General features: G+C 43.6%; 1 protein-coding gene across 2 annotated transcripts in view; it reads left to right on the forward strand.

The window, feature by feature from the left end:
* Positions 1-20,610, forward strand: part of Pcl (polycomb protein Pcl) — a 117,964-nt gene that overhangs the window by 86,213 nt on the left and 11,141 nt on the right. For both annotated transcript variants that reach the window (XM_084589446.1, XM_084589447.1), the window contains exons 12-15: positions 7,021-7,132; positions 8,418-8,544; positions 8,648-8,715; positions 12,273-12,434. In XM_084589446.1, coding sequence (XP_084445572.1) covers positions 7,021-7,132; positions 8,418-8,544; positions 8,648-8,715; positions 12,273-12,434 — 469 coding nt within the window. The remainder of the gene's footprint in view (positions 1-7,020; positions 7,133-8,417; positions 8,545-8,647; positions 8,716-12,272; positions 12,435-20,610) is intronic.

The raw sequence follows: 20,610 nt of genomic DNA on the forward strand, positions 1-20,610 counted from the left end.
GCCTATCATCCACATAATTTGTTGTACACAATTTATTGGTAGCGGTTGCTGCCGCTGAAAGAGATGTCTAATATAGTTTGGCTTATTGTTCACATGGAAAAGGGAGTTTGCGGAAGGCTGTCATGTGGCATTGTAAGTTGGATACCTCTGTTCTGGAGGAATGATGTCAGCAGTTGATTAACAGTGAAGTAAGGCATTGCCAAAACACAACAGAACGGCTCACGGAATGGACAGAAGAGCAGAAGCCTGAGCATCAGTGCTAACAGGACCATTATTTTTATGCTTTTTTGCTATGTGTGAGGAGAAAACATCTATCGTGGAATGGTGCCCGAAACTTGGTGTTCACAACGCATTGCCCACTTACCCCTCGCACATCGGTTTAGCAGGGCTGCAAGCCCCATGATTGGTATCGACATGCAAACTGTGTTGCAAACCGTGAAGTCGCAAAAATGAAACCATGCCGTTTCCAGCAGGAATGCACTCTGCTGTTTGTGCAGTGGGATTTTGCAGGCTATCTTTGAGCCCCTTGAGTCTGTTGTGTGTGTGTTTTTTTTTTATTGGCCATTGCAGATGAAGGTGCATAGCCTTTAGGTTCTGACAAAAATTAAGATTGATTTAAGTTATCATCATCATCATCATCATCAGCCTGATTATACCCACTGCAGGGCGAAGGCCTCTCCCATATTTATCCACTTAACCCGGTTCTGTGCTAGCTGCATCCACTTGACCCCTGCGAACTTCTTAATCTCATCCGCCCACCTAACTTTCTGCCACCCCCTGCTACGCTTTCCTTCCCTTGGAATCCAGTTTGTTACCCTCAGCGACCATCGGTTATCCTCTCTTCGCACTACATGTCCTGCCCATGTCCATTTCTTCTTAATTTCTACTAGAATGTCGGTAACTTGAGTTATTTCTCTGACCCACTCTGCACGCTTTCTATCTCTTAATGTTACCCCTACCATTTTTCGTCCCATAGCCCTCTGGGTTGTCCAACTTAAGTAGAACTCTCTTGGTTAGCCTCCACGTTTCAGCCCCATAGGTGCGTACAGGCAAGATGCAACTGTTGTATACTTTCCTCTTGAGCGATACCGGTAAGCTGCTAGTCATAATCTGCAAGTGCTTGCCAAATGCGCTCCATCCCAATCGTATTCTTCTTGTTATTTCCTTTTCGTGGTCCGGGTCTGCGGTTACTACCTGTCATGAGTAGACATATTCGCCTACTACTTCAAGTATTTCGCTACCTAATGTAAACTGCTGTTCCTTCCCGAGGCTGTTGAACATTACCTTAGTCTAATGCATATTGATTTTCAAGCCTACCTTTCTACTTTTCCTGTCTAGGTCATCAATCATTATTTGCAGTTCATCCCCCGAGTTGCTTAGCAAGGCAATGTCATCAGCAAATCGCAGATTACTGAGGTATTCTCCATCTACCCTTATCCCTAAGTGCTCCCATACCAAGTCTCTGAATACTTCCTCTAAACAAGCTGTGAATAGTACTGGGGAGATTGTGTCTCCTTGCCTAACACCTTTCCTTGTGGGAATTTTGTTACTTTCTTTATGCAGAACTATGGTTGCTGCAAATAGCTGAGAAAAGGAGGATGGCAAAAGTTATGGGGGAAAGAGAAAGATACAAGGTTCTCAATGCGGATTTTCAGAAAATAGCAAGGAGAGATAAGAATGCCTTCCTGAACATACAGTGCCAAGCAGTTGAGGACAACAGCCAATTAAGGAACACAAGAGCTCTGTATAAAACAATCAAAGATATCAAAGGAAGCTTCTGTGCTAAGCTAGGCGTGATAAAGGACCAACGAGGCAAGGACCTCACTGAAGCCTCAGAGATAAAGAAGAGGTGGCAGGAATACACAGAAGAACTGTACAAGAAGGACCCGAATGTGCAAACCCAACATAAGACGGTTGGGATCACTGATCTCGAGCCGGGAATCCTGAAGAGTGAAGTTGAATGGGCCTTAGCCAGCCTTGCTAAGAACAAAGCTAGCGGGATTGATGGCATTCCAGCTGAGTTGCTTCAAAACCTCAACCATGACGCTGTTAACATTCTGCATACATTATGTCAGAAGATTTGGACAACCATGCAGTGGCCACAGGATTGGAGGAGGTCAGTTTACATCCCCATTCCAAAGAAAGGCAGTGCCAAAGATTGTTCCAACTACCGCACGATCGCGCTTATTTCACATGCTAGCAAGGTAATGTTGAAAATCCTCCAAGGTAGGCTGCAGCAGTATGTGGATCGGGAGCTTCCGGACGTGCAAGCTGGGTTTCGCAAGGGCAGAGGAACTAGAGACCAAATTGCCAACCTTCGCTGGATCATGGAAAAAGCAAGAGAGTTCCAGAAACCCATCTACCTCTGCTTTATTGATTATGCGAAAGCGTCTGACTGCGTAGATCATAGCAGATTGTGCCAAGCTCTCCAAGAGATGGGAGTTCCAATTCACCTCATCTGTCTCCTCAGGAACCTGTATGAAGGGCAAGAGGCCACAGTCAGAACTGGGCATGGTCTTACTGATTGGTTTCCGATTGAGAAAGGAGTGAGGCAAGGCTGCATACTGTCGCCCTGTCTATTTAACCTATATGCAGAGTGCATCATGAGGAAGGCCGGTCTGGACGAGTCTTCAGCTGGAGTGAAGATTGCTGGAAAACGTATCAACAACCTTAGATATGCGGATGATACCACTTTAATGGCAGAAAGTGAAGTGGAACTCAAGAGACTTCTGATGCGCGTACAAGAAGAGAGTGACAAGTTTGGGCTTAAACTGAACATTAAAAAGACAAAGATCATGGCGTCTTGCCCTATCAAGTCCTGGAGCATCAAGGGACAAGAAGTGGAAGCTGTGACAGATTTTCTCTTCTTGGGCTCGAAGATTACCTCGGAAGGAAACTGCAGCCATGAAATTAGGAGACGCCTGCTTCTGGGAAAGAGAGCAATGGTTAGCCTTGACCGCCTAGTAAAGAGCAGAGACATTAGTCTGCCAACCAAGATCCGTATAACTCGTGCTATGGTCTTTCCAGTTGTGATGTATGGATGCGAGAGTTGGACTGTGAAAAAGGCTGACCGCCGAAGAATTGACGCGTTTGAATTGTGGTGCTGGCGAAGACTCTTGAGAGTTCCTTGGACTGCCAGAAGATCAAATCAGTCGATATTGTCGACCATAAACCCTGACTGCTCATTGGAGGGTCAAATTTTAAAGTTAAAGCTCAGCTACTTTGGTCATCTGATGAGAAGAGAGGAGTCGCTGGAGAAAGATTTGATGTTGGGTTGCCGGAGAAGGGGTAGGCAGCGAACGCGATGGTTAGATGGCATCCTCGAGGCACTGCAGATGAAGTTATGCGATGTTAGGAAGATAGTGAGAGACCGGAAAGCGTGGCGTGACATGGTCCATAGGGTCACGAAGAGTCGGACACGACTGAACGCCTGAACTGAACTGATGGTTGCTGTGCAGCCGCTATATATATCTTCCAGCACTTTCACGTATGGCTCGTCTACCCCCTGATTTCGCAATGCCTGCATCACCGCCGAGGTTTCAACTGAGTCAAATGCTTTTTCGTAATCAATGAATGGTATGTATAAGGGCTGGTTATATTCCGAGCATTTTTCTATCACCTGATTGATGGTATGGATATGATCGATAGTAGAGTACCGTTTCCGAAACCCTGCTTGATCCTTTGCTTGATTGCAGTCTAAGGTTGTCCTGATTCTATTAGCGATTACCTTAGTAAATACCTTATACTTAACAGACAGTAAGGTGATTGGTGTGTAATTTGTAAGGTCCTTAGAGTCCCCTTTCTTGTGAATGAGGATAATGTTCGCATTCTTCCATGGTTCCGGTACCGTCGATGACACCAGGCACTGCGTATACAGGGTGGCCAGGTTTTCTAGCACGATATCTTCCCCGTCCTTCAGCAAATCTGTAGTTATCTGATCCTCTCCAGCTGATTTCCCCCTTTTCATAGTTTCTAGTGCTTTCTTGACCTCGTCCTTCGTCACTGGTGGAACGTCTGACTGTTTTTCCCTACCGCCAATCTCATTACGGTCCTGACTACTTTGGCTACTGTAGAGATCTGTATAGAACTCCTCGGCTACTTTGACTATCTTTTCCATATTAGTGATGACGTTGCCCGCCTTGTCCCTTATCGCATACATCTGGTTTTTGCCTATGGCTAATTTCTTCTTTACCGCTTTAAGGCTTCCCCCGTTCTTTACAGCATGCTCAATTTTCTCCATGTTATACTTCCTAATATCGGCCACCTTGCGCTTATTGATTAGCTTCGATATCTCGGCCAATTCGATCTGGTCTGTTGGATTGGAAGCTTTCATACTCTGGCGTTTCTTAATCAAATCTTTCGTCTCCTTAGACAGCTTACCGGTATCCTCTCTAACTATCCTACCGCCTACTTCTACCGCGCACTCAGTAATGATATCTCTGAGATTGATTTAAGTGATTGCCTTGAAACAGTCGACACACCGCATGCGAGCTACAACTTTGCCCCCTTATGCTTACCTCATGTAGGCGATTCCTTTAACCACGAGATACACAGACTGGACAAGACAGGGCTTAAAAACAAGCAGATGGTTTATTGCTCACATAGCATCCGTGGCTTGAGGTCAGAGATGCTGCGGCCAGCAGCAGGCTGGACAACTAGGAAGACTCGACAGCGACTCACCAAAAGCCCCCCGTGAGGCGACAGTGCACTTCGCTTTATACCTCGCAGAAGAGGGAAGGGGTATATGGGCTGCGATGGGAAGTCCAGGAAATGCGCGCGACAATTGAACGGGCTTGTCATAAGCACCACGCTAGTCAAACAGGGTAGCTTCCATGCCCGTGATTATAGTGGTTTAAAACTAGATGATCAGTGCCAGTATTCACGCTCAGAGCCAGTTTTCGAATGCACAGTGACTGGACTCGCTGACGTACCATGTGATGCTGCAATTCCATTTTCTCACTCGTGAGTGCGCAGCGGCGATGGCTCTTGATGGCTGTCAGCGCATTACCGCGCGTGCTTTTGCCACCTGCATTCAACCACATTTCAAAGGAAAGAACAGGCTAAGTCGTGATGAGTACAAGATACTGCTGTTTGGAAATATAGCAGGGTGTGCTCAGATAAGAACGGTAATCGAGGTCCCATGACCATTTTTTGTTTTCAATGAAGTTTTTATATGTGGTGAGCAAATGTCTGGACACAAAGGAATAAACCTTAGTTTTGCAACATGCGGCATAGTTGCCTCAGAAAAAAAATCATATATCAATAGAGGTGTAAAACGCCGTTCTTGTCATTTCAAAAAGTTGCAAGTTTGGAAACCTGCTACTTGTGCAATTAACTTTTATCGCCTTTTATTTTTTGCTCACTAAATCTATGCAACTATTACTTTTACCAGAACTATTAGAAGCATGTTTTGTTGCTGCAATTGATTTAGTAAAAACTCCCAAACTTTGCTTCAGAAGCGATGCTCTCCAAAAATGTCCACTTTCAACCTTATATATTGGCATGACGCCTTGAATTGTTTGCACTAAAACTTTTTCTCTTTATTATGTTCATTATGCACTTAATTTCAGACCAAATTTTGAGCTCTAGACTGCAAGATGTGTTCTCCGCAATGCATCACAGTCGTCCGAAATTCGAATACAGCAAAAAGGGCAACTTCGATTGCAATTTAAAAATAGACATCATCTTTGATTTTTATTAAAATCCCTCTCAAGAATCTTTAGTAGTTCAGAAATATTGTGGACTAAAAAAGTGTTACATGATATTGTTAAAAATTATAAAAATAAATATAAAGTGCTTGTCCTGTAAATTGCCAATATTCATCCCTACATTCTGGCGCAACTCAATGTAGTCTATATTTGTCCAGGCCTTATTCTCTATTCCCGAAAAAATTTCAAGCTCTAGAATATTTCATTTTTGAAATTGGCCAAAATTAAAAAATATAAAAAAAAGGACAACTTTCGTTCGAATTTAAAAACTACCTCATCTTCGATTTTTATCCCTAAAAGCAATTCTAAATACTTTACAAATATCAGGCACTAAAAGGTATTGCATTATGTAAACTAAAAATATAAAAAATAAATAAAAATGTATGCTTGTTTTTATTCTATAGAAGGGCTTAGGGCTTCTGCTTAAGGTGCAGGCATCAAAATTTGGACTTATCATTTGCTGAATTTAGTTACATTTTATCTGATGCAGTATCCAAAGCATTCTCAATGCTTTTAAAGTCTTTTATACTTGTTGGCAACATTTAAGATGGATAAATTTGCTAATTCTGGCAATTTCATGGGAGAGGGCAAGTGATGGTTGAATCTCTAACCTGTAATTTTTTTTATTGCGAGGTGCAGTGGCGTTTAATCCAGTTTTTAATTATATTATTTCATGCTATCTAGCCCTGAAAAAATGCAAGCCAGCACGGAGCGAACCTGCGATCCACCTGAACTGCAGGTTACGCTTTGCAGGTTAGGTGGATGGTGGGATTGCGTCGTGCTGGCTGCCCTTTTTTTTTCTGTTCAGTATGTAAAGAGGATGTGTTCAGTAAGTGAGCATTTAATTACCAGGCAGCATCTTTAGACCCATGTCGTGACCAACAACTGATATAGTAAAGATTTTGCTGGTCCCACTTTACAATGAAGGAATTCTACTGTACTTACTTCCACTTCTCCTGTGGACCCTGTTGACAAGGGCATCCTTTGCGTGGCTCCCAAAGCTCCATGAGACCAGAGGAACATTGCCATCCAACGGTTTCGATTGAACCACCTCAGGAATGCAAGTTGCCGCCAGCATTAGGATGCCATCCCTCAGAGTTTTCTTGCTGACACCCCCAAGCTCTCTAGGGCTGATGAAGTTTTCATTAATATGTTTTGAGCTAATGCTGCTTATACTGCTCGCAAATAACTAGCACCACACCACCCGTGATCGCAATCACTGATCATATACGCGGTAGCACAATTCCTCACTTCATGATGCAGAAAAGTGGCAGTTGGAATCAGTTATTACAGTCACACCTTTATGTTTCAGAATGCATCCAGGCCCTGGAAACCCCACTACTACATGGCGACAGCTTTTATTACTTTACATGCTCTGTGTGCAATAATGGGCCAGAAGTTGTCAAGCGGATGCAGCTGACTTGGTTTGTTCAACCTTTACTAACTTTAATTAGGTGTTCACTTGAAGATTTCGCTTTCTGCAAGTGCCTAGGATGTTTGTTGTGCAGGAACTTAATGCTTCATTTACTGCTTATAACACAGGCAGTGTAACTATAAAACATAATACCACTTGTCACACAGGCACTGTCAATCATGGTCAAGTCAATCGGGATCAGATTTAATGCAGATCTGATATTGTTACGCAGACAATTCACTCTCGATAAAACCAAAAACCAGGTTCTGCTTGGCATCAAGCCACTTCCTCACTTCAGTCAAGCTTTTCGATTCTGGTTGAATGCTGCTGCTCTTATTCTTGGGAAATAATAAAATGCAAACAAAAATAAACCTAACCTACAACAATGTGAAAACTAAAATTTCAAAACCTATTTTATTTAGGGCAGTTTAAGCGTTTGGGCTGCAGCAGCTCTCCACTACGCTATCTTTCATAGACCATATGAATTAGCTTCACATACCATGATTAATAAACAAGCATGCACCAAGAATGCAGCACCCACATGCATGGACCACTAGTATATGATGCTTTCCATACTTTTGTAGTCGTGGTAGTTTTTTTTTTTTTTATCAGAAGACGTTTTGTTTGCTTTTGCTCTATTACAAACTTATTTATTTGCAGTATATGGCCAACTCATTGATGGGGATCAGGTAGGAATGTGCCGTAGCTTTGTACATCAAGCATGCTGTGAACTTAAAGCAGGATTGGAATTTGCGGGGTCCAAAGTGCTTGTGTGACAGCTGTATGAGTTCTATTGAATATTTTATTGGAAATTCAATGCATTATGGATATGTGTAAGAGAATGGCCATTTAGTAAGCAGGAGGGTCTTATTCTTCAACTTTAACTGCTATTTGTATTTTCAAATGATATTTCTCCTGTGCAGGGAATAACTAGCAATTTAAGGGGGCAAACTAATCTCCAAGCACTGATGTGGTCACATGTAGTGCTGTGTGCACATGGCTCGCGGGCATCGGGACCCTCTTGAACATGAGCTGTGAGCCGTTGTCTATGCTCAATGGAAAGTTGTTTCAGATTGTGTCCACTTGCTGATATTACAGCCACGCTCCATTTTGGGCCATTGACTTGGTGGAGATTAATGTGCTGGGCTATACCGAAAATGCTGAGAAGCAAAATTAGCATGTTGCCTTTCAATGGTTGGACTTATGCTGAATAAAGAACTTCTATAGAGGATGGTGGTTATTTTTTAAATGCTGGCTACTGCCCTATTTGACTCTTATCTGGACTCTATTTGCAGGATGGATATTACCCACTTGACTTTGTACAACTTGGTCATGGAACGTCGTAAAAAATACTATGACTTAGATGAAGTCATTCTTCCGTACCTCAACTCTATATGGCTTGCTTTGCAGCTGCCTTCTGATGTACGTACCCTTTTGTTGTATGCTGTTGTGCTTCACAGCAGGTTGCGATATTGCTTATTGTATTGTAATAAATTGCGCATTGTTTTTCTTCCCTTTCAAGCAGATTTTTCGATGTTCTGTCCGTGAAAGGCGAATAAACATCTATGAGTGCCTGTGCAGGGACATTTCTAGGTAACTCCATTGTTCTTTGCCTTCATTTCTAAATGCATATTATTGATGGTCCCTGTCTTCAATACTGGGGGTGTTGACAAAAAGAAAACGTGTTTACTAGCTGTTTGTCTTGTGAATGACACTCTTGGAAGAGCAATGCATGGGCTCGGTCTGGCCCAAAATCACAGGCCGAGCTGGGCCGAGGTACGAGCTGTTTCGCAGGGCCTGGCCCAGGCATGAAGTTGTGGGCCTGGACTGGGGCTCAGGTGTAAGAGGGGGACAGGAATCTTGGAACATATTTCTTTTTTTTTTTTGGACTAAGTGCAATTAAAATGCAATCTTAATGAGTTTTTTATGCTGATTTCAAATATGTAATTACTTTTTCTGATACAGCAGTTAGTTTTCAAAATATCCACTATTTTCACTCCTATTTTTACAGAAACAATAGCGGAGGAACCACTAATCAGAAAACTATCATTAACGTGTGGCTAGATAGTATACAGTATAAGAAATACAGCGTAGGAAGTACTTTTTCGATTGAGGCAATATTAGTCATTTTACAACTTTTTGAATTTTAATTGTAGAAAAATGTTATTTATGAGCCATTTAAATTAGAGTGCACAAAAAAAATTAGCGAGGACAAATTCAGAAATCTGTTCCCAACATTGTATAGTTTAGTCACTCAGGAGCGTGCTGCAATAAAAATTATGTATTCCTTCTCTAGATGCATAGATATCATTCTTGTGAACTAGCAAACTGTCAAAAATTTGTGAGAAAATCAGCAAAAATGAATAGAGGTGGGGTTTATTCAGTTCGTTTGCACCTTATAAAGTTAAATTAATCGCCCAGGGAGTGAATAAATCGGTTGGTGTGTAGGAGGTGGGCTGTAGGTTTTCAAAATGTCATTTTCAAAACTTCGCTTTTTTTTTTCGTGGTTTTCGGCCAATGAAGAGCCCTGCGCTCCCTTAAAGGAGTACAGAGTATAGGAGTATCGAGTGTGTCCCCTCAAAGGAGTACAGAGTATAAAAAAAGGCTAATGTTGCTAGATATTGTTACTGCTTACAATGCAAGTCTAAATCTCAGTGTAATAGTAGCGCACCACTGCGCTGTCACTTTTTTTTTTACGCTATACGTTACGAGAAATTTCATCAGTGTTTTATTGTACTTGATGCTGTTTATTGTTAGAAGTGAGATATAGTGTAACTGGGACAAGGCTACGATAGGTTTTGGCGTCGCACGACGGATCACCAAAGATTTTCACCTCATGCAGTTACCACCTGATCGAATTTTCTTCTCTCACCAGTTTCGGTTTCGGGTTCAGGAGCCAAAAGATGGCTGTGACGTCACAATCAGGTCTTCGTCGCGCGCGACATGAAAACACAGCGATATAATCACTGACTCCTTACCTTTTGTGATACCTGTTCTTGAGGCAGGCTGGCTTTAGCGTTGTAGTGAATTCAAACTACAGGGAATGATTATATTGCTGTTTTTTGAGCGCTCACGTGATGTAGACTTGACTTCGACGTCACAGTCATCACTCGGCTGTTGAAACCAAAATCGAAGCAGGTAAGAAAAGAAATTCGGTTTTAAATTATTCAGTGGTTATAGGTGAGTGTCACATGGTGATCCATGTGTAGTACTATCTTACATAACATTACAAAGGATAAAACACGAACCCAGAAGGTAGGTGTCTATGCTCCTCTAAAGTACCAGGTCCTGGCCAGGCTTAGGGCTGTACATAGAAGTCCAATGAGCAGCTTTTGATCCACTGTAGTAGAGTAAAGTACACTTGGGGCGTTATAGCAGCCAGGCAGATGAAATAAAAGCCATGCTGCATGCTGGAAAAATAAAGGTGAAGGTATGTTGACTTTATTATTACCCCACCACAGTGGATCAGTGGTTAAAACGCTCGATTACTGAGCTGGGGTACCCAGTTTTGATCCTGGCTGCGCAGCCATGGTTTGATTTGAGGCGGAGAGCATGGCAGTCATGTACTGTGCAGTGTCAGTGCACGTTAGAATCCCAGATCGTTGAAATGAGATGGAGCCATTCTTTATGGCGTCCCTCATAGATTGAGTCACCTTGGGACATGCATAAGCTTTTTTTGCGTTTCACTTCTATTGAAAGGCGACCAGTTTGGCCGTGAATTCAACCCGTGAAACGGTGCTCATTAAAAAAATGTCATTCTAGGCGCTGCAAGGACACTAATTTTTAGACATGGCAGGCTGTAAAATATAACTGGCCGACTCTTGAGCGAGTGCGAAGCAGTTTGTTACATGTGCATGCAATCTTTTTCATTTGGCCCTTGAAACTTCCAAGGTCCTCTGTGTTACCTTTGTGCATTTACGAGATCACAGTTGAAAAAGCCAACTGGACGAACACGCCTCACCCACGGTGGTAGAAGTAGTTCCACAGCATTTTTGAACTAGCTACTACTCACCACAGAACGCATAATCTTGTCATTGCCCATGCAATAACTTCATGCCATTATAAACGTAAAATTTTTTTCCGTAATGCCCTCGTTAGCGAAGCGTGCAGAAATTGGGCTAGATGTGGGCTGCCACGCACCGATAACCACTGATTACGCGCAGCTAAGAGCTGATGCCAGAACTGCCACTACAGGCTGCCATGCACTGGATCACACCCCTGCATGCACGTCTGTCTTGATAATAATTACGAGCACCCTGGGATGACGTGAGGTCTGCCAAAAAAGTGCTCCACCATCATCTCCCATTTCGGACAGTGCCTGCAGGCCATCATACAAAGCGGGGCTTGCATAATGTTTTGTCAGATAGTCGAGGTTTTTAATGCATCACCTCTGTAGTGGATTCACTGAGCTCGTGCCAATCTGTTGTAAAATTTGGGTCGTCACATTCCACTGCATGTTTGAGAAACAAAATTAGTCTACGTGGTTAGGGAGAAAAAACCTGATGTTTACAACAAGAAGTTGACAGGATGATGCTTTCCCTAACCATGTACTAATCAGCCACTTATTTTTTATATTCAATGCGGCAAATTTTGTATAAAATGAATTTTTCTCACATATAATCACAATAAAACTGAGCTGCTATCTAAAATGTGCCATTTTATTTGACATTTAGAAATTGTATTTGCTATGGCAGTGCCAGGCCAGGAGCAGCTAACCCAACAAAATTGATATCTTTAAGGATGCTGTAATACTAACCAAAGCTGCAAAACACCGCATGCTTCCTGTCCCTCTTCCCTTGCCTACGCAATAAAATTTATTATGTGGCTCCTTTCCAAGGTAAAAATCCTGGCACTGCCTTAGAGTCTCCGGGAATAGCAGAAGTCTGTTGTTTGCTGTGTGCTGATGGTTGGTGCCTAAAGTGGCTGATTTAGGTGTGCTGGTTTAGCATGGACGATACACGACGTAATGTTCACAACTTTAGGCAGTGGAAAACTAGTGTGATTATTTGTTTATTTATTTATTTGGCCAACATTTGTGGAAATTAAATTGTACAAGGATATATAAGCCCTATTTTTGGGCAACTTTATTGGTGCCAAATGGGTAGTGACCCCCTCTAAATGCCGATCTGGTTTTCTTTCTCTTTCTAAAGGTTCAAGTCTGGCAAAGAGGTTAAGAAGCGAACATCGCTATGGGGGCTTCGAAATCGAACAGCTCCTCCAATTCCTGGAGAAAGTGTTGCACCACAAGAGGAGAAGAGTGCCGTACCTGCTTTACCTCCTCCACAAGAGCCACTTCCTAATGCTGCCTCGAGGTATAAAGTACATTCTTGTTCACTCTTTAGTGACTTATGAATGCAAATTTGAAGGTCATGTTATCCAGCATTAGGGGAAGAGTCATTTGTAGGGTGCAATGGGCTACATGTATATATAATCATAGACCTTTGGATGTTGTGTTTTTCAGTTCACTGTCGTAGAAGCGGGAGTGTAAGCTATGCTCACATGTGCTGTTCAAGCTGATATGTGCAAATGAGGTGCAACTGTATTGTACTCTTCTCCGTGGTGTGCTTTTTACCTGTGAACAGTAATTCAGCAGCAGTCCTCCTTTGCTGCTCATAAAATAGTCAGGATATTATGTATGGCCTTGGCAGAATTCTCTCGCCTTGTTGCCAAATTTGTGTGGTTCCAGTGGGATTTATCTTCCCTCTACAAGTGTGCACATGCCTAACATTTGCCAGTTGCTTCTGGCAGCTCTGCTGTTGTGTTGTGCTGGGTTTGGGATGCAGGTGCTTCACTAGTAGATGCACTTCGTACATCTTTATTTTTCATCTTTCTCTCTCTCTCTTTTTTTTTTTTTTGCATTTCATGGGCAGCCTTTCGAAACAGTACAATAGCTATGATTTCGCTCTGACACATCACTAAAGTGCTTAAGACAGCCTGTTTCAAAAGAAAAAATAAGAAATGATGGAAGAGCTGTCCTTCGGCTGTGAAATTATTTAACGGTCGGGGGCAAATACCATGTGGGGATCTGTTCATAGTAATGTCTTATGCATTATTGCAAACAACCAAACATGCAGCCAAAATTTGGCATCTGTACACCTTTCAGGGCAACCAAAAACTTTTCTATTCTTTGTGGTAGCTCCGGGGCAGAAAAAGATTTGTGCTTTCAAGCTGGAATGCGAAGTCTTTCAGGAGGCGATTAGGGGAGGATTTGCAGGCAGCGTTGATGTTGCCACAGCTTATGACACTGTCCAGAAAGAATTTCTCATGCAGCACCTTATTGCTGGGCCTGTGCTAGAACTGCTGCAACAGTAGTGCCAAATGAAAAATTCTGGTGTATATGCTGCTGCAGAGTCAAAGTTTTGCTTGCTTTTGCACCACACCTGTGCCAAAATATTGTTGAAAAACTTGGGTGAAATCAAAATTGAAGCTAATGCTCTTCCATGAATGCTACACTTCTCCCACAACTTTCGCATGAAGTAGGGAAATGCAAAAGTGGGACAGCCATGCCAGTTGTGCCATTTTGTTACAAACACTATTTCCTTTTGCAGCTTCTTCAAAAACAGTGTCTGCTTGACCTCCAAAAAAGTGGTGTGTCCTTGACTTGTGTAGGTATCGACGATTCTGTGGTGTTAAGTTTGCATTCTTTGATTCCCACGTTTACATAAGATTGCTTTAAGAAGTTCATTCCGGCATGAGCCAGCCATCACGCCAAATTCACATGCTGCAGGGGGTCAACGTACAAAACATATCGAAGTAGGGATTCTTCATTCAAGGCCTCAATATGCAGGTATTTCAGGAAAGACTTCAAGTCATTTAAGAAATATAGTAGGTTCAAAATTGAAGAAAAAAATATACAGTCGAACCTGGATATGTCGAACTCGAAGGGGATCGCGAAATAGTTTGATATATCGATAATTCGATATACAGAAATTGGCTTGAGGCACCACTTGCGATCGTGAAAAATGATACTGTATTTGTCGCTTAATCGACCTGCTCTCATAATGAACCCACTCCCCACTTTTGCCCCCCAGAATTTGAAAAAAAAAAAAAAGTCGGTGGTGCGTTTCTTCGTTTCGACCATCGCATCCACAGCTCGTTTATTGGCAGCGCGCCAGGACGCTGTGCAGCGATAACATCACTGCGTGTTTATTTTTTTGCTATACTTTTCATAGCTCCTGCGATGGCTGGGAGCGAACTTGGCAGAGTGCCTGTGATGGCTTGATTGCACAAGCCTGGTTCGATTTATCGCGCCGCACTTAAGACTGGCGTAGTTCACTGCCACAAAACCATTGGAAAGCGGGATAGCAGCAAATGCTGTTTGAAGCGAACAGGGCTAAAAGCCGGTGTCATGATCGCAGCTGACCGCGTGCTTTCGTTGATTCATAAATGCAAGAATGAACGACTCTCGCAAAAAAAAAAAAAAAAAAAAAAAAGATGCTACTTCTTGTTTCCAACCGCCATAGCAACGCTACGTCAGCACGACAGCAAGAAAAAAAATTTGCAAAAAAAAAAGATCTGCCGCTTTTTAGCGTCCGCAGCTGCCCTAGCTTATGGACGTTCTGCTCGATAACACACTCACGTCAGCCGCCGCGCGCAGAGCGTTCACAACACACACTGGAGAAGCGTCTACCACGGGCTGAGCTGGCTTGTCCACGCATGCGTAGTGCATGCTGCTGCGAACGAAGACTGGGAAAGAAAGAGAGGAAGGGGAGAGATAAATCTCAGCAGAAGAGGGGGCACACCCTTGCGCTTCGCTCTATCGAGTTTTCCCCCTCTGCCGAACACCACGGCTGCATTGGTTCCCTCTTGTTCCTTCACGCACATGGCTTGCAAACGTCACGTGCTGGTGCGCGGCAAGTGATCACTGCAGATGCGCGCCTTTGGGGAAAGGGCGCGGCACTGCCCTAGACCAGCCGTCGCCGATCTGTGCTCCCTCATTCCTTCCGCGCGTGGCTTGAAAACGTCACGCGGCAAACGGCTGAGGGTGATGCGACCATCTTTGGGGAAGGCGCACCGTCCAATGCGTGGTGCAGAGTTCGATATATCGAACGACCGGTGAAATTGAGTTCGATATACGACGCAGCTTTCCTATACTTTTACATGGGATTTTCAAGGGAATGTTTGGTGCGTTCGATATAACCACAATTCGAATTATCCGGGTTCGACTGTATATTATATATATATTCGCATTAACAAAGTCTCTGCCTTATTAGACACAGTATGCTGCAGAACTCTTCTAAATATCCAGCTGATTATCTAAAACCACTAATTAGCATTTAAATTATTGCATTTGGGTGGTTAGTCCCAATGGGGAGTTCGAAGCCATGAACAAGACGATGCCATATCAGTTTCTGAAATGAAGAAAAACTTCTTTTCTAAAGTCCGGTGCCGTGCGAAACTGAAATAAGTACAAGAGATGCGCATGAAGCTCAGTGATGATGTGATGCAATGGCAACGACGTCGAATTCGAACTATCTGCTCTACTGTGACATGTCAAGCACTGATTAGCGATGACTGGCCTTTTCCTTGCACCAAGCTGCAAGGCAAAAGAATGTACATGACATGGTACAATACCGCTTGTCACGAATTTGTGAACGCATCCTGAAATGCAAAAGGGGAGCCCAAAGGAGATGCCGGTGGACTTGCATCGGTAGCCCCAGGAACTTGGCAGCGACAGCGTAACCAACTTCTGAAACCAACACCAGACCCGTCGATGGCGTCCCATCACACTGAAGGCTTAATCAGGCCAGCTTTGCATTGGTGATCCAAGCACATGATCCTCTTAGCAGCACGGACCAAATATCCGTCCTCTGCTAACCTCTACACTTGAATGCTGTTTCTTTGTTCTTCTCCCTTCCTCGATACCTTAGTTTCCAGACACGTCACCTCTCCGCTCCGCTTCATCGTTCTCGCCACTCGCACGTGCACTTACACCGGCATTGCTCCGCCGTCGGCGCACCACAAAACGTCCAACATTTAACCACGTAACACCTCACATATGCCCCCTCTTCACAATAGGTTTCTTTTTTTTTTTAAATGATGTCATGCACATCACACCACACTTCACAAGGGAAGGAGACAAGTTCTATGCCGCACATAAAATGCACATCACATTGTGAAATGTAAGTAAAAAACATGGACTGCACCTACTAGGCATAAGTGCATTCGGCACGAAACCCATTTTACCATTAGTGGCCCAGCTAAAGAATCAGCTTGACTGTACTTTTCACAAAATTCTTCAAACAAAGCAACAATAGATGCACACAAATTTGTAACACAAAGATCAAGATTTACACGCTGCGACAAATAAGAGAAACACAAAATAAACAAACTACCACCCTACCATTGTACAGATAACCATTGTAAACACCGGATAATAGAACTGTTTAGGCAACACCCTCCTGCATTTTACAGACTCAGGCAGTCAGCGCCTGCGTTTTCCGACCCCTTGATGTACTCTACATGAAAGGTATACTCTTGTAATGTTAGGCTCTAGCGCAGTATCCTACTATTTAAGTGCTTCGCTTTCGTCAGATATTGTAAGGGTGGGGGGTAAGTTTGAATTACGAAAAACGTTCCGTACAGGAATATGTGGAATTTCTCTACTTCCCTGACTATCGCCAAACACTCGCGTTCGATCGCTGAACAGCAGCATTCGTGAAGTAACAATTGTCGGCTCGTGTATGATACCGGGTGAAGAACGTCATCATGTTCCTGTAGGAGAACAGCACCTATGCTATCCTCGGAAGCATCTGTGCAAAGCACTAACTGCTTACTAAGAACTGGATCTCTTAACATGGGTCTAGAACTTAGTGCCTTCTTGAGCTAGTCAAAAGCGGCTTGCATCTGTGGTGTCCAAGAGACAAGGCTGGGTTCATTTTTGGATGTCATTTCCACCAGCGGTTGGACTTTATCGGCATAGCCAGGGATGAAATCATAGTAGTATCCGGCGAGCCCTAAAAATGAACGCACTTGCTTGGTCTTCGGAAGCAGCACATTGACGAGCTTTTGTACCACCGTTTACAACGGCCAGATTGTCCCTTCTCTAAGCTGGTGCCCAAGAAAAGAGATGCTAATGGCCCCGATCTCACTCCTCTTCGGTTCGATCATGAGGCCAGCCTCACGTACCCTGTTAAACAGCTTGTGTAAAGTCCAAATATGTTCTTCCCAGGAAGAGTTCGCTACAAGAACATTGTCGATGTAATGAACAGCATTGTCTATGTCCTGCAACAGAATGAGAATGAGATCTGTAAAGATAGCCAATGCGGTCCTAATGCCAAAGGGCATGTAGACGAACTGATAATGACCAGATTAGGTCGAGAATTCTGTTTTTGGTCTTGAATCTTTCTCTAAGGGAACTTGCCAGTAGCTTCTAGCCAGGTCAAATTTCGAGAAGTACACCTTAGTTCCCACCTCGGTAAGTACATCAGTTCTTGAAATGGGCTCTGCATCAGGCACAAGAATATCATTGATACATCTAAAGTCGATGAAAGTGCGATAAGTGTTGCCTTTCTTCTTGATGAAAACGAGGGAGAAATAGTTGGGAGATTTTGAACTCTCAATGACCCCTATCATCTGGTCTATCTTTTTTCAACCACATCCTTCATGGCAAAAGGTAACAGATATTGCGGAGTATTCACGACTTCAGAAGTGACGAGCTTAAGTTGGCACTCCACTAGATTAATCTTACGAGAAATCTCGGAAAAGGTGTCTTCATACGTTTTAAGTAAACTACATATCTCTTTCTGCTTCTTGTCATCGAGATCGGGTGAGACCTGCACGGCTTCAATCCCTTCACCATGGTCAGTGGTAAAGGTAGGCAGTTGTTCTTCCGAGTCACCTTTTTCAATTACGACAAACGATGGCGCCTGCACAGACTCCTGGGGTGCACGGTCTTCGTATCTTTTAACACTTTCCTGTCCGCACCCGCTATTGATTGTTTCACTATTCAAATTTTCCCGCTTTCGAAGCGCTCCTTGGCAAGTGGCGTCACCCAATGGGAAATAAAGGAAAATACGCTAATGTGATGAGAATGGCGGATAGCCCTAACTGCGAAAGATGCGGCTGCGAAGAGACCACACAGCATCTCCTTTGCGAGTGCCCTGCTTTTTCAAGAGAAAGACATGCGCTGCGTTCGGCTCTGGACCATCTTGACAGCCGTCCTTTCACAGAGGAGAAAATCCTCGGCCCATGGCCACAGAAGGCGTCTAACGGCAAAGCCTTCAAAGCACTTATGTGTTTTATGAGAGACACAAACTTCAAGAGAGATTGAGAAACTGTGACTGTGCTCCTCGCCGCCTTACCTTTCCTATCATTCTCTTCTATCTTTCTCCTTTAAACTCCTCATTCCCCTTCCCCAGTGCAGGGTAGCAAACCGGAAGCTTTCCTGGTTAACCTCTCTGCCTTCTCTCTCTTTCTCTCTCTCTCTCTTCTTTTAGTTTTGCTTTTAATTTAATTTTTTCGCCGTGCTGTGCTCCTCCAGATGGTTTCCGGAGTCAGGTGATCGACGCTTGTTTACATCATGGTGTCGACGTCGCGCGCTCCTACTTCGTGGAAATTGGTGCTTCCGCAGAAGTTGACGCATCGGAGAGCTCATTTTTGAATGCGAACAACAGCAGTGATGACTCGGAAGACGAATTCAGCTTTTCAGACTAGCACTGACAGCGAAAGTATGTCAAACCAACACGGAAGGTCGACAGCCATGCCTCGATAAGTTTCGCGTTCACTCCCCAAAAGTTTCCGCTTTTGCTGCACGCAGTTCAGAAGAGTTCACTGTTCTGAAGGCCACAACTGTTATCTGCAGGTTGACAACGCCTTTTGGGTAGTATTACTTGCCGCCGGCAGCGAAGGGAGTCGTGTTTTCCGCTAGAGGACAGCCAGGCGTCGACCTCAACGTCTGTTTTCTTTCTTAACTCAGCGAATACTGTACAGAGAAAGCTAGAATTTGCTGCAATGTTGCATTTGTCCCTGTTGTAAAAAATTTATATTCTGAAAAAAAAAAAAAAAAAAATTATTAAGCAATCTTGATGCTTTTGTGTGTTTTTTTTTTTTACTACAATTTTTTGCTGTTAGCTCTTTTTTTCATCATTTATTCAATAAATATGTTGACTGTCACTAATATCACTGTGAAGAGGAATTCCTCCCCTACAATTTGATAATAGCCACTCCTGTACCAAGCAAGTTTTGTTAAAGAAAAAAAAATATTAATGATACCACTCAAAAACCACCCCTTTTCCCACGGACAGGAAAGTGTTAAACATATTAATGTGGAACAGTTTCTCAGTGTTGCCCAAGTCGATCCAATAGCCTACCTCGCTCTAAACTACCTTGTTCTTCTTTTTAGAAACCACAAAGGGACCTTTCCACTGCATTACGAGTTAATTATGGCTACTCGGCAAAAGAATGAGGGCTCGATCGCTAACCTTTAAATGCCATTTCTTACTGCTCCTGTCATAATATCTCTTCAGAGACAGTTCAGCCCGCACGAAATTTGGATGTGCTGCCCGCACGGTCTGTTCGATACGCTCTCTTAGGTCGAGCGTGTAACCGTATACCGTCTTCATATTCCCTCCCAGGTTTTCTCTTGTCTAGATCTCTCTGAGGACACGTTTCGTCCAAAAATGAACTCAAATGGAGAAAACCCCAAACTCGCCTGCGGTACCCCACTGTAGGCGAACTGCAGCAGAGCGATATACTGATCCCAAGTTTTGGGTTGCTCCTGACTAAGCTTCCGCAGCATCTGCTTGAGTGTGCCGTTAAACTTCTCCATCATCCCATTGCACATGGGGTGGTAAGGAGTCGTGCTGAGATGTTTCACTGCCAGCAGATCATTGAGCTCCCTCATCATTTCAAAAATTAAACAGAAGCCCTGGTCACAAAGGAGTTTTCTCGGAAAACCTATCCTTGAAAATATCTCCACCAGACCGTCTGCCACGGTTGCTAAATCTATCTTAGGCAGAGCCACGGCATCGTGATACCAGATGGTGAAGTCGACGAGAGTGAGAATATATGGTTGCGGACGAGAAAGAATTCTTTCTCGCCGATGTCGATGACAGTGGACTGACAATATCGACAGCAACGCTTTCAAATGGAGTCTCGATAAGAGGCATGCTTCTCATCGGAGCTTTCCCTACTTTTCCTCTCGGACATATCTTTTGGCAGGTGTCGCACGACCTCAAATATCTCTTAATCCCCTCCTGCACTCCTGGCCAACAGAATTCTGCAAGAACTCGATCTGTAGTCTGTTTAACGCCTTGATGCCCCGCCAGTGGGCTAACATGAGCAAGGTTTAGTACATGCGATCTGCAAGACTTTGGAAGTACTATGGAAGTGCTAGCTGTCGACCTCTCTGGCGGAGGCGAGATGATAGAGGCAATACAGCAAACAGTTGTTGACCAAATATGAGTGAGAAGTGCAGTGCTTACCATGGAATACTATCTACTTTCACCCAATATGCCTTCAATGGTCCATCCTTCCTTTGCTCTTTTT

The sequence above is a fragment of the Amblyomma maculatum genome, chromosome 1, assembly GCF_055883805.1.
Source record: "Amblyomma maculatum isolate TAMU_Amacu chromosome 1, ASM5588380v1, whole genome shotgun sequence".
In the NCBI taxonomy this organism is placed as follows: Eukaryota; Metazoa; Arthropoda; class Arachnida; order Ixodida; family Ixodidae; genus Amblyomma; species Amblyomma maculatum.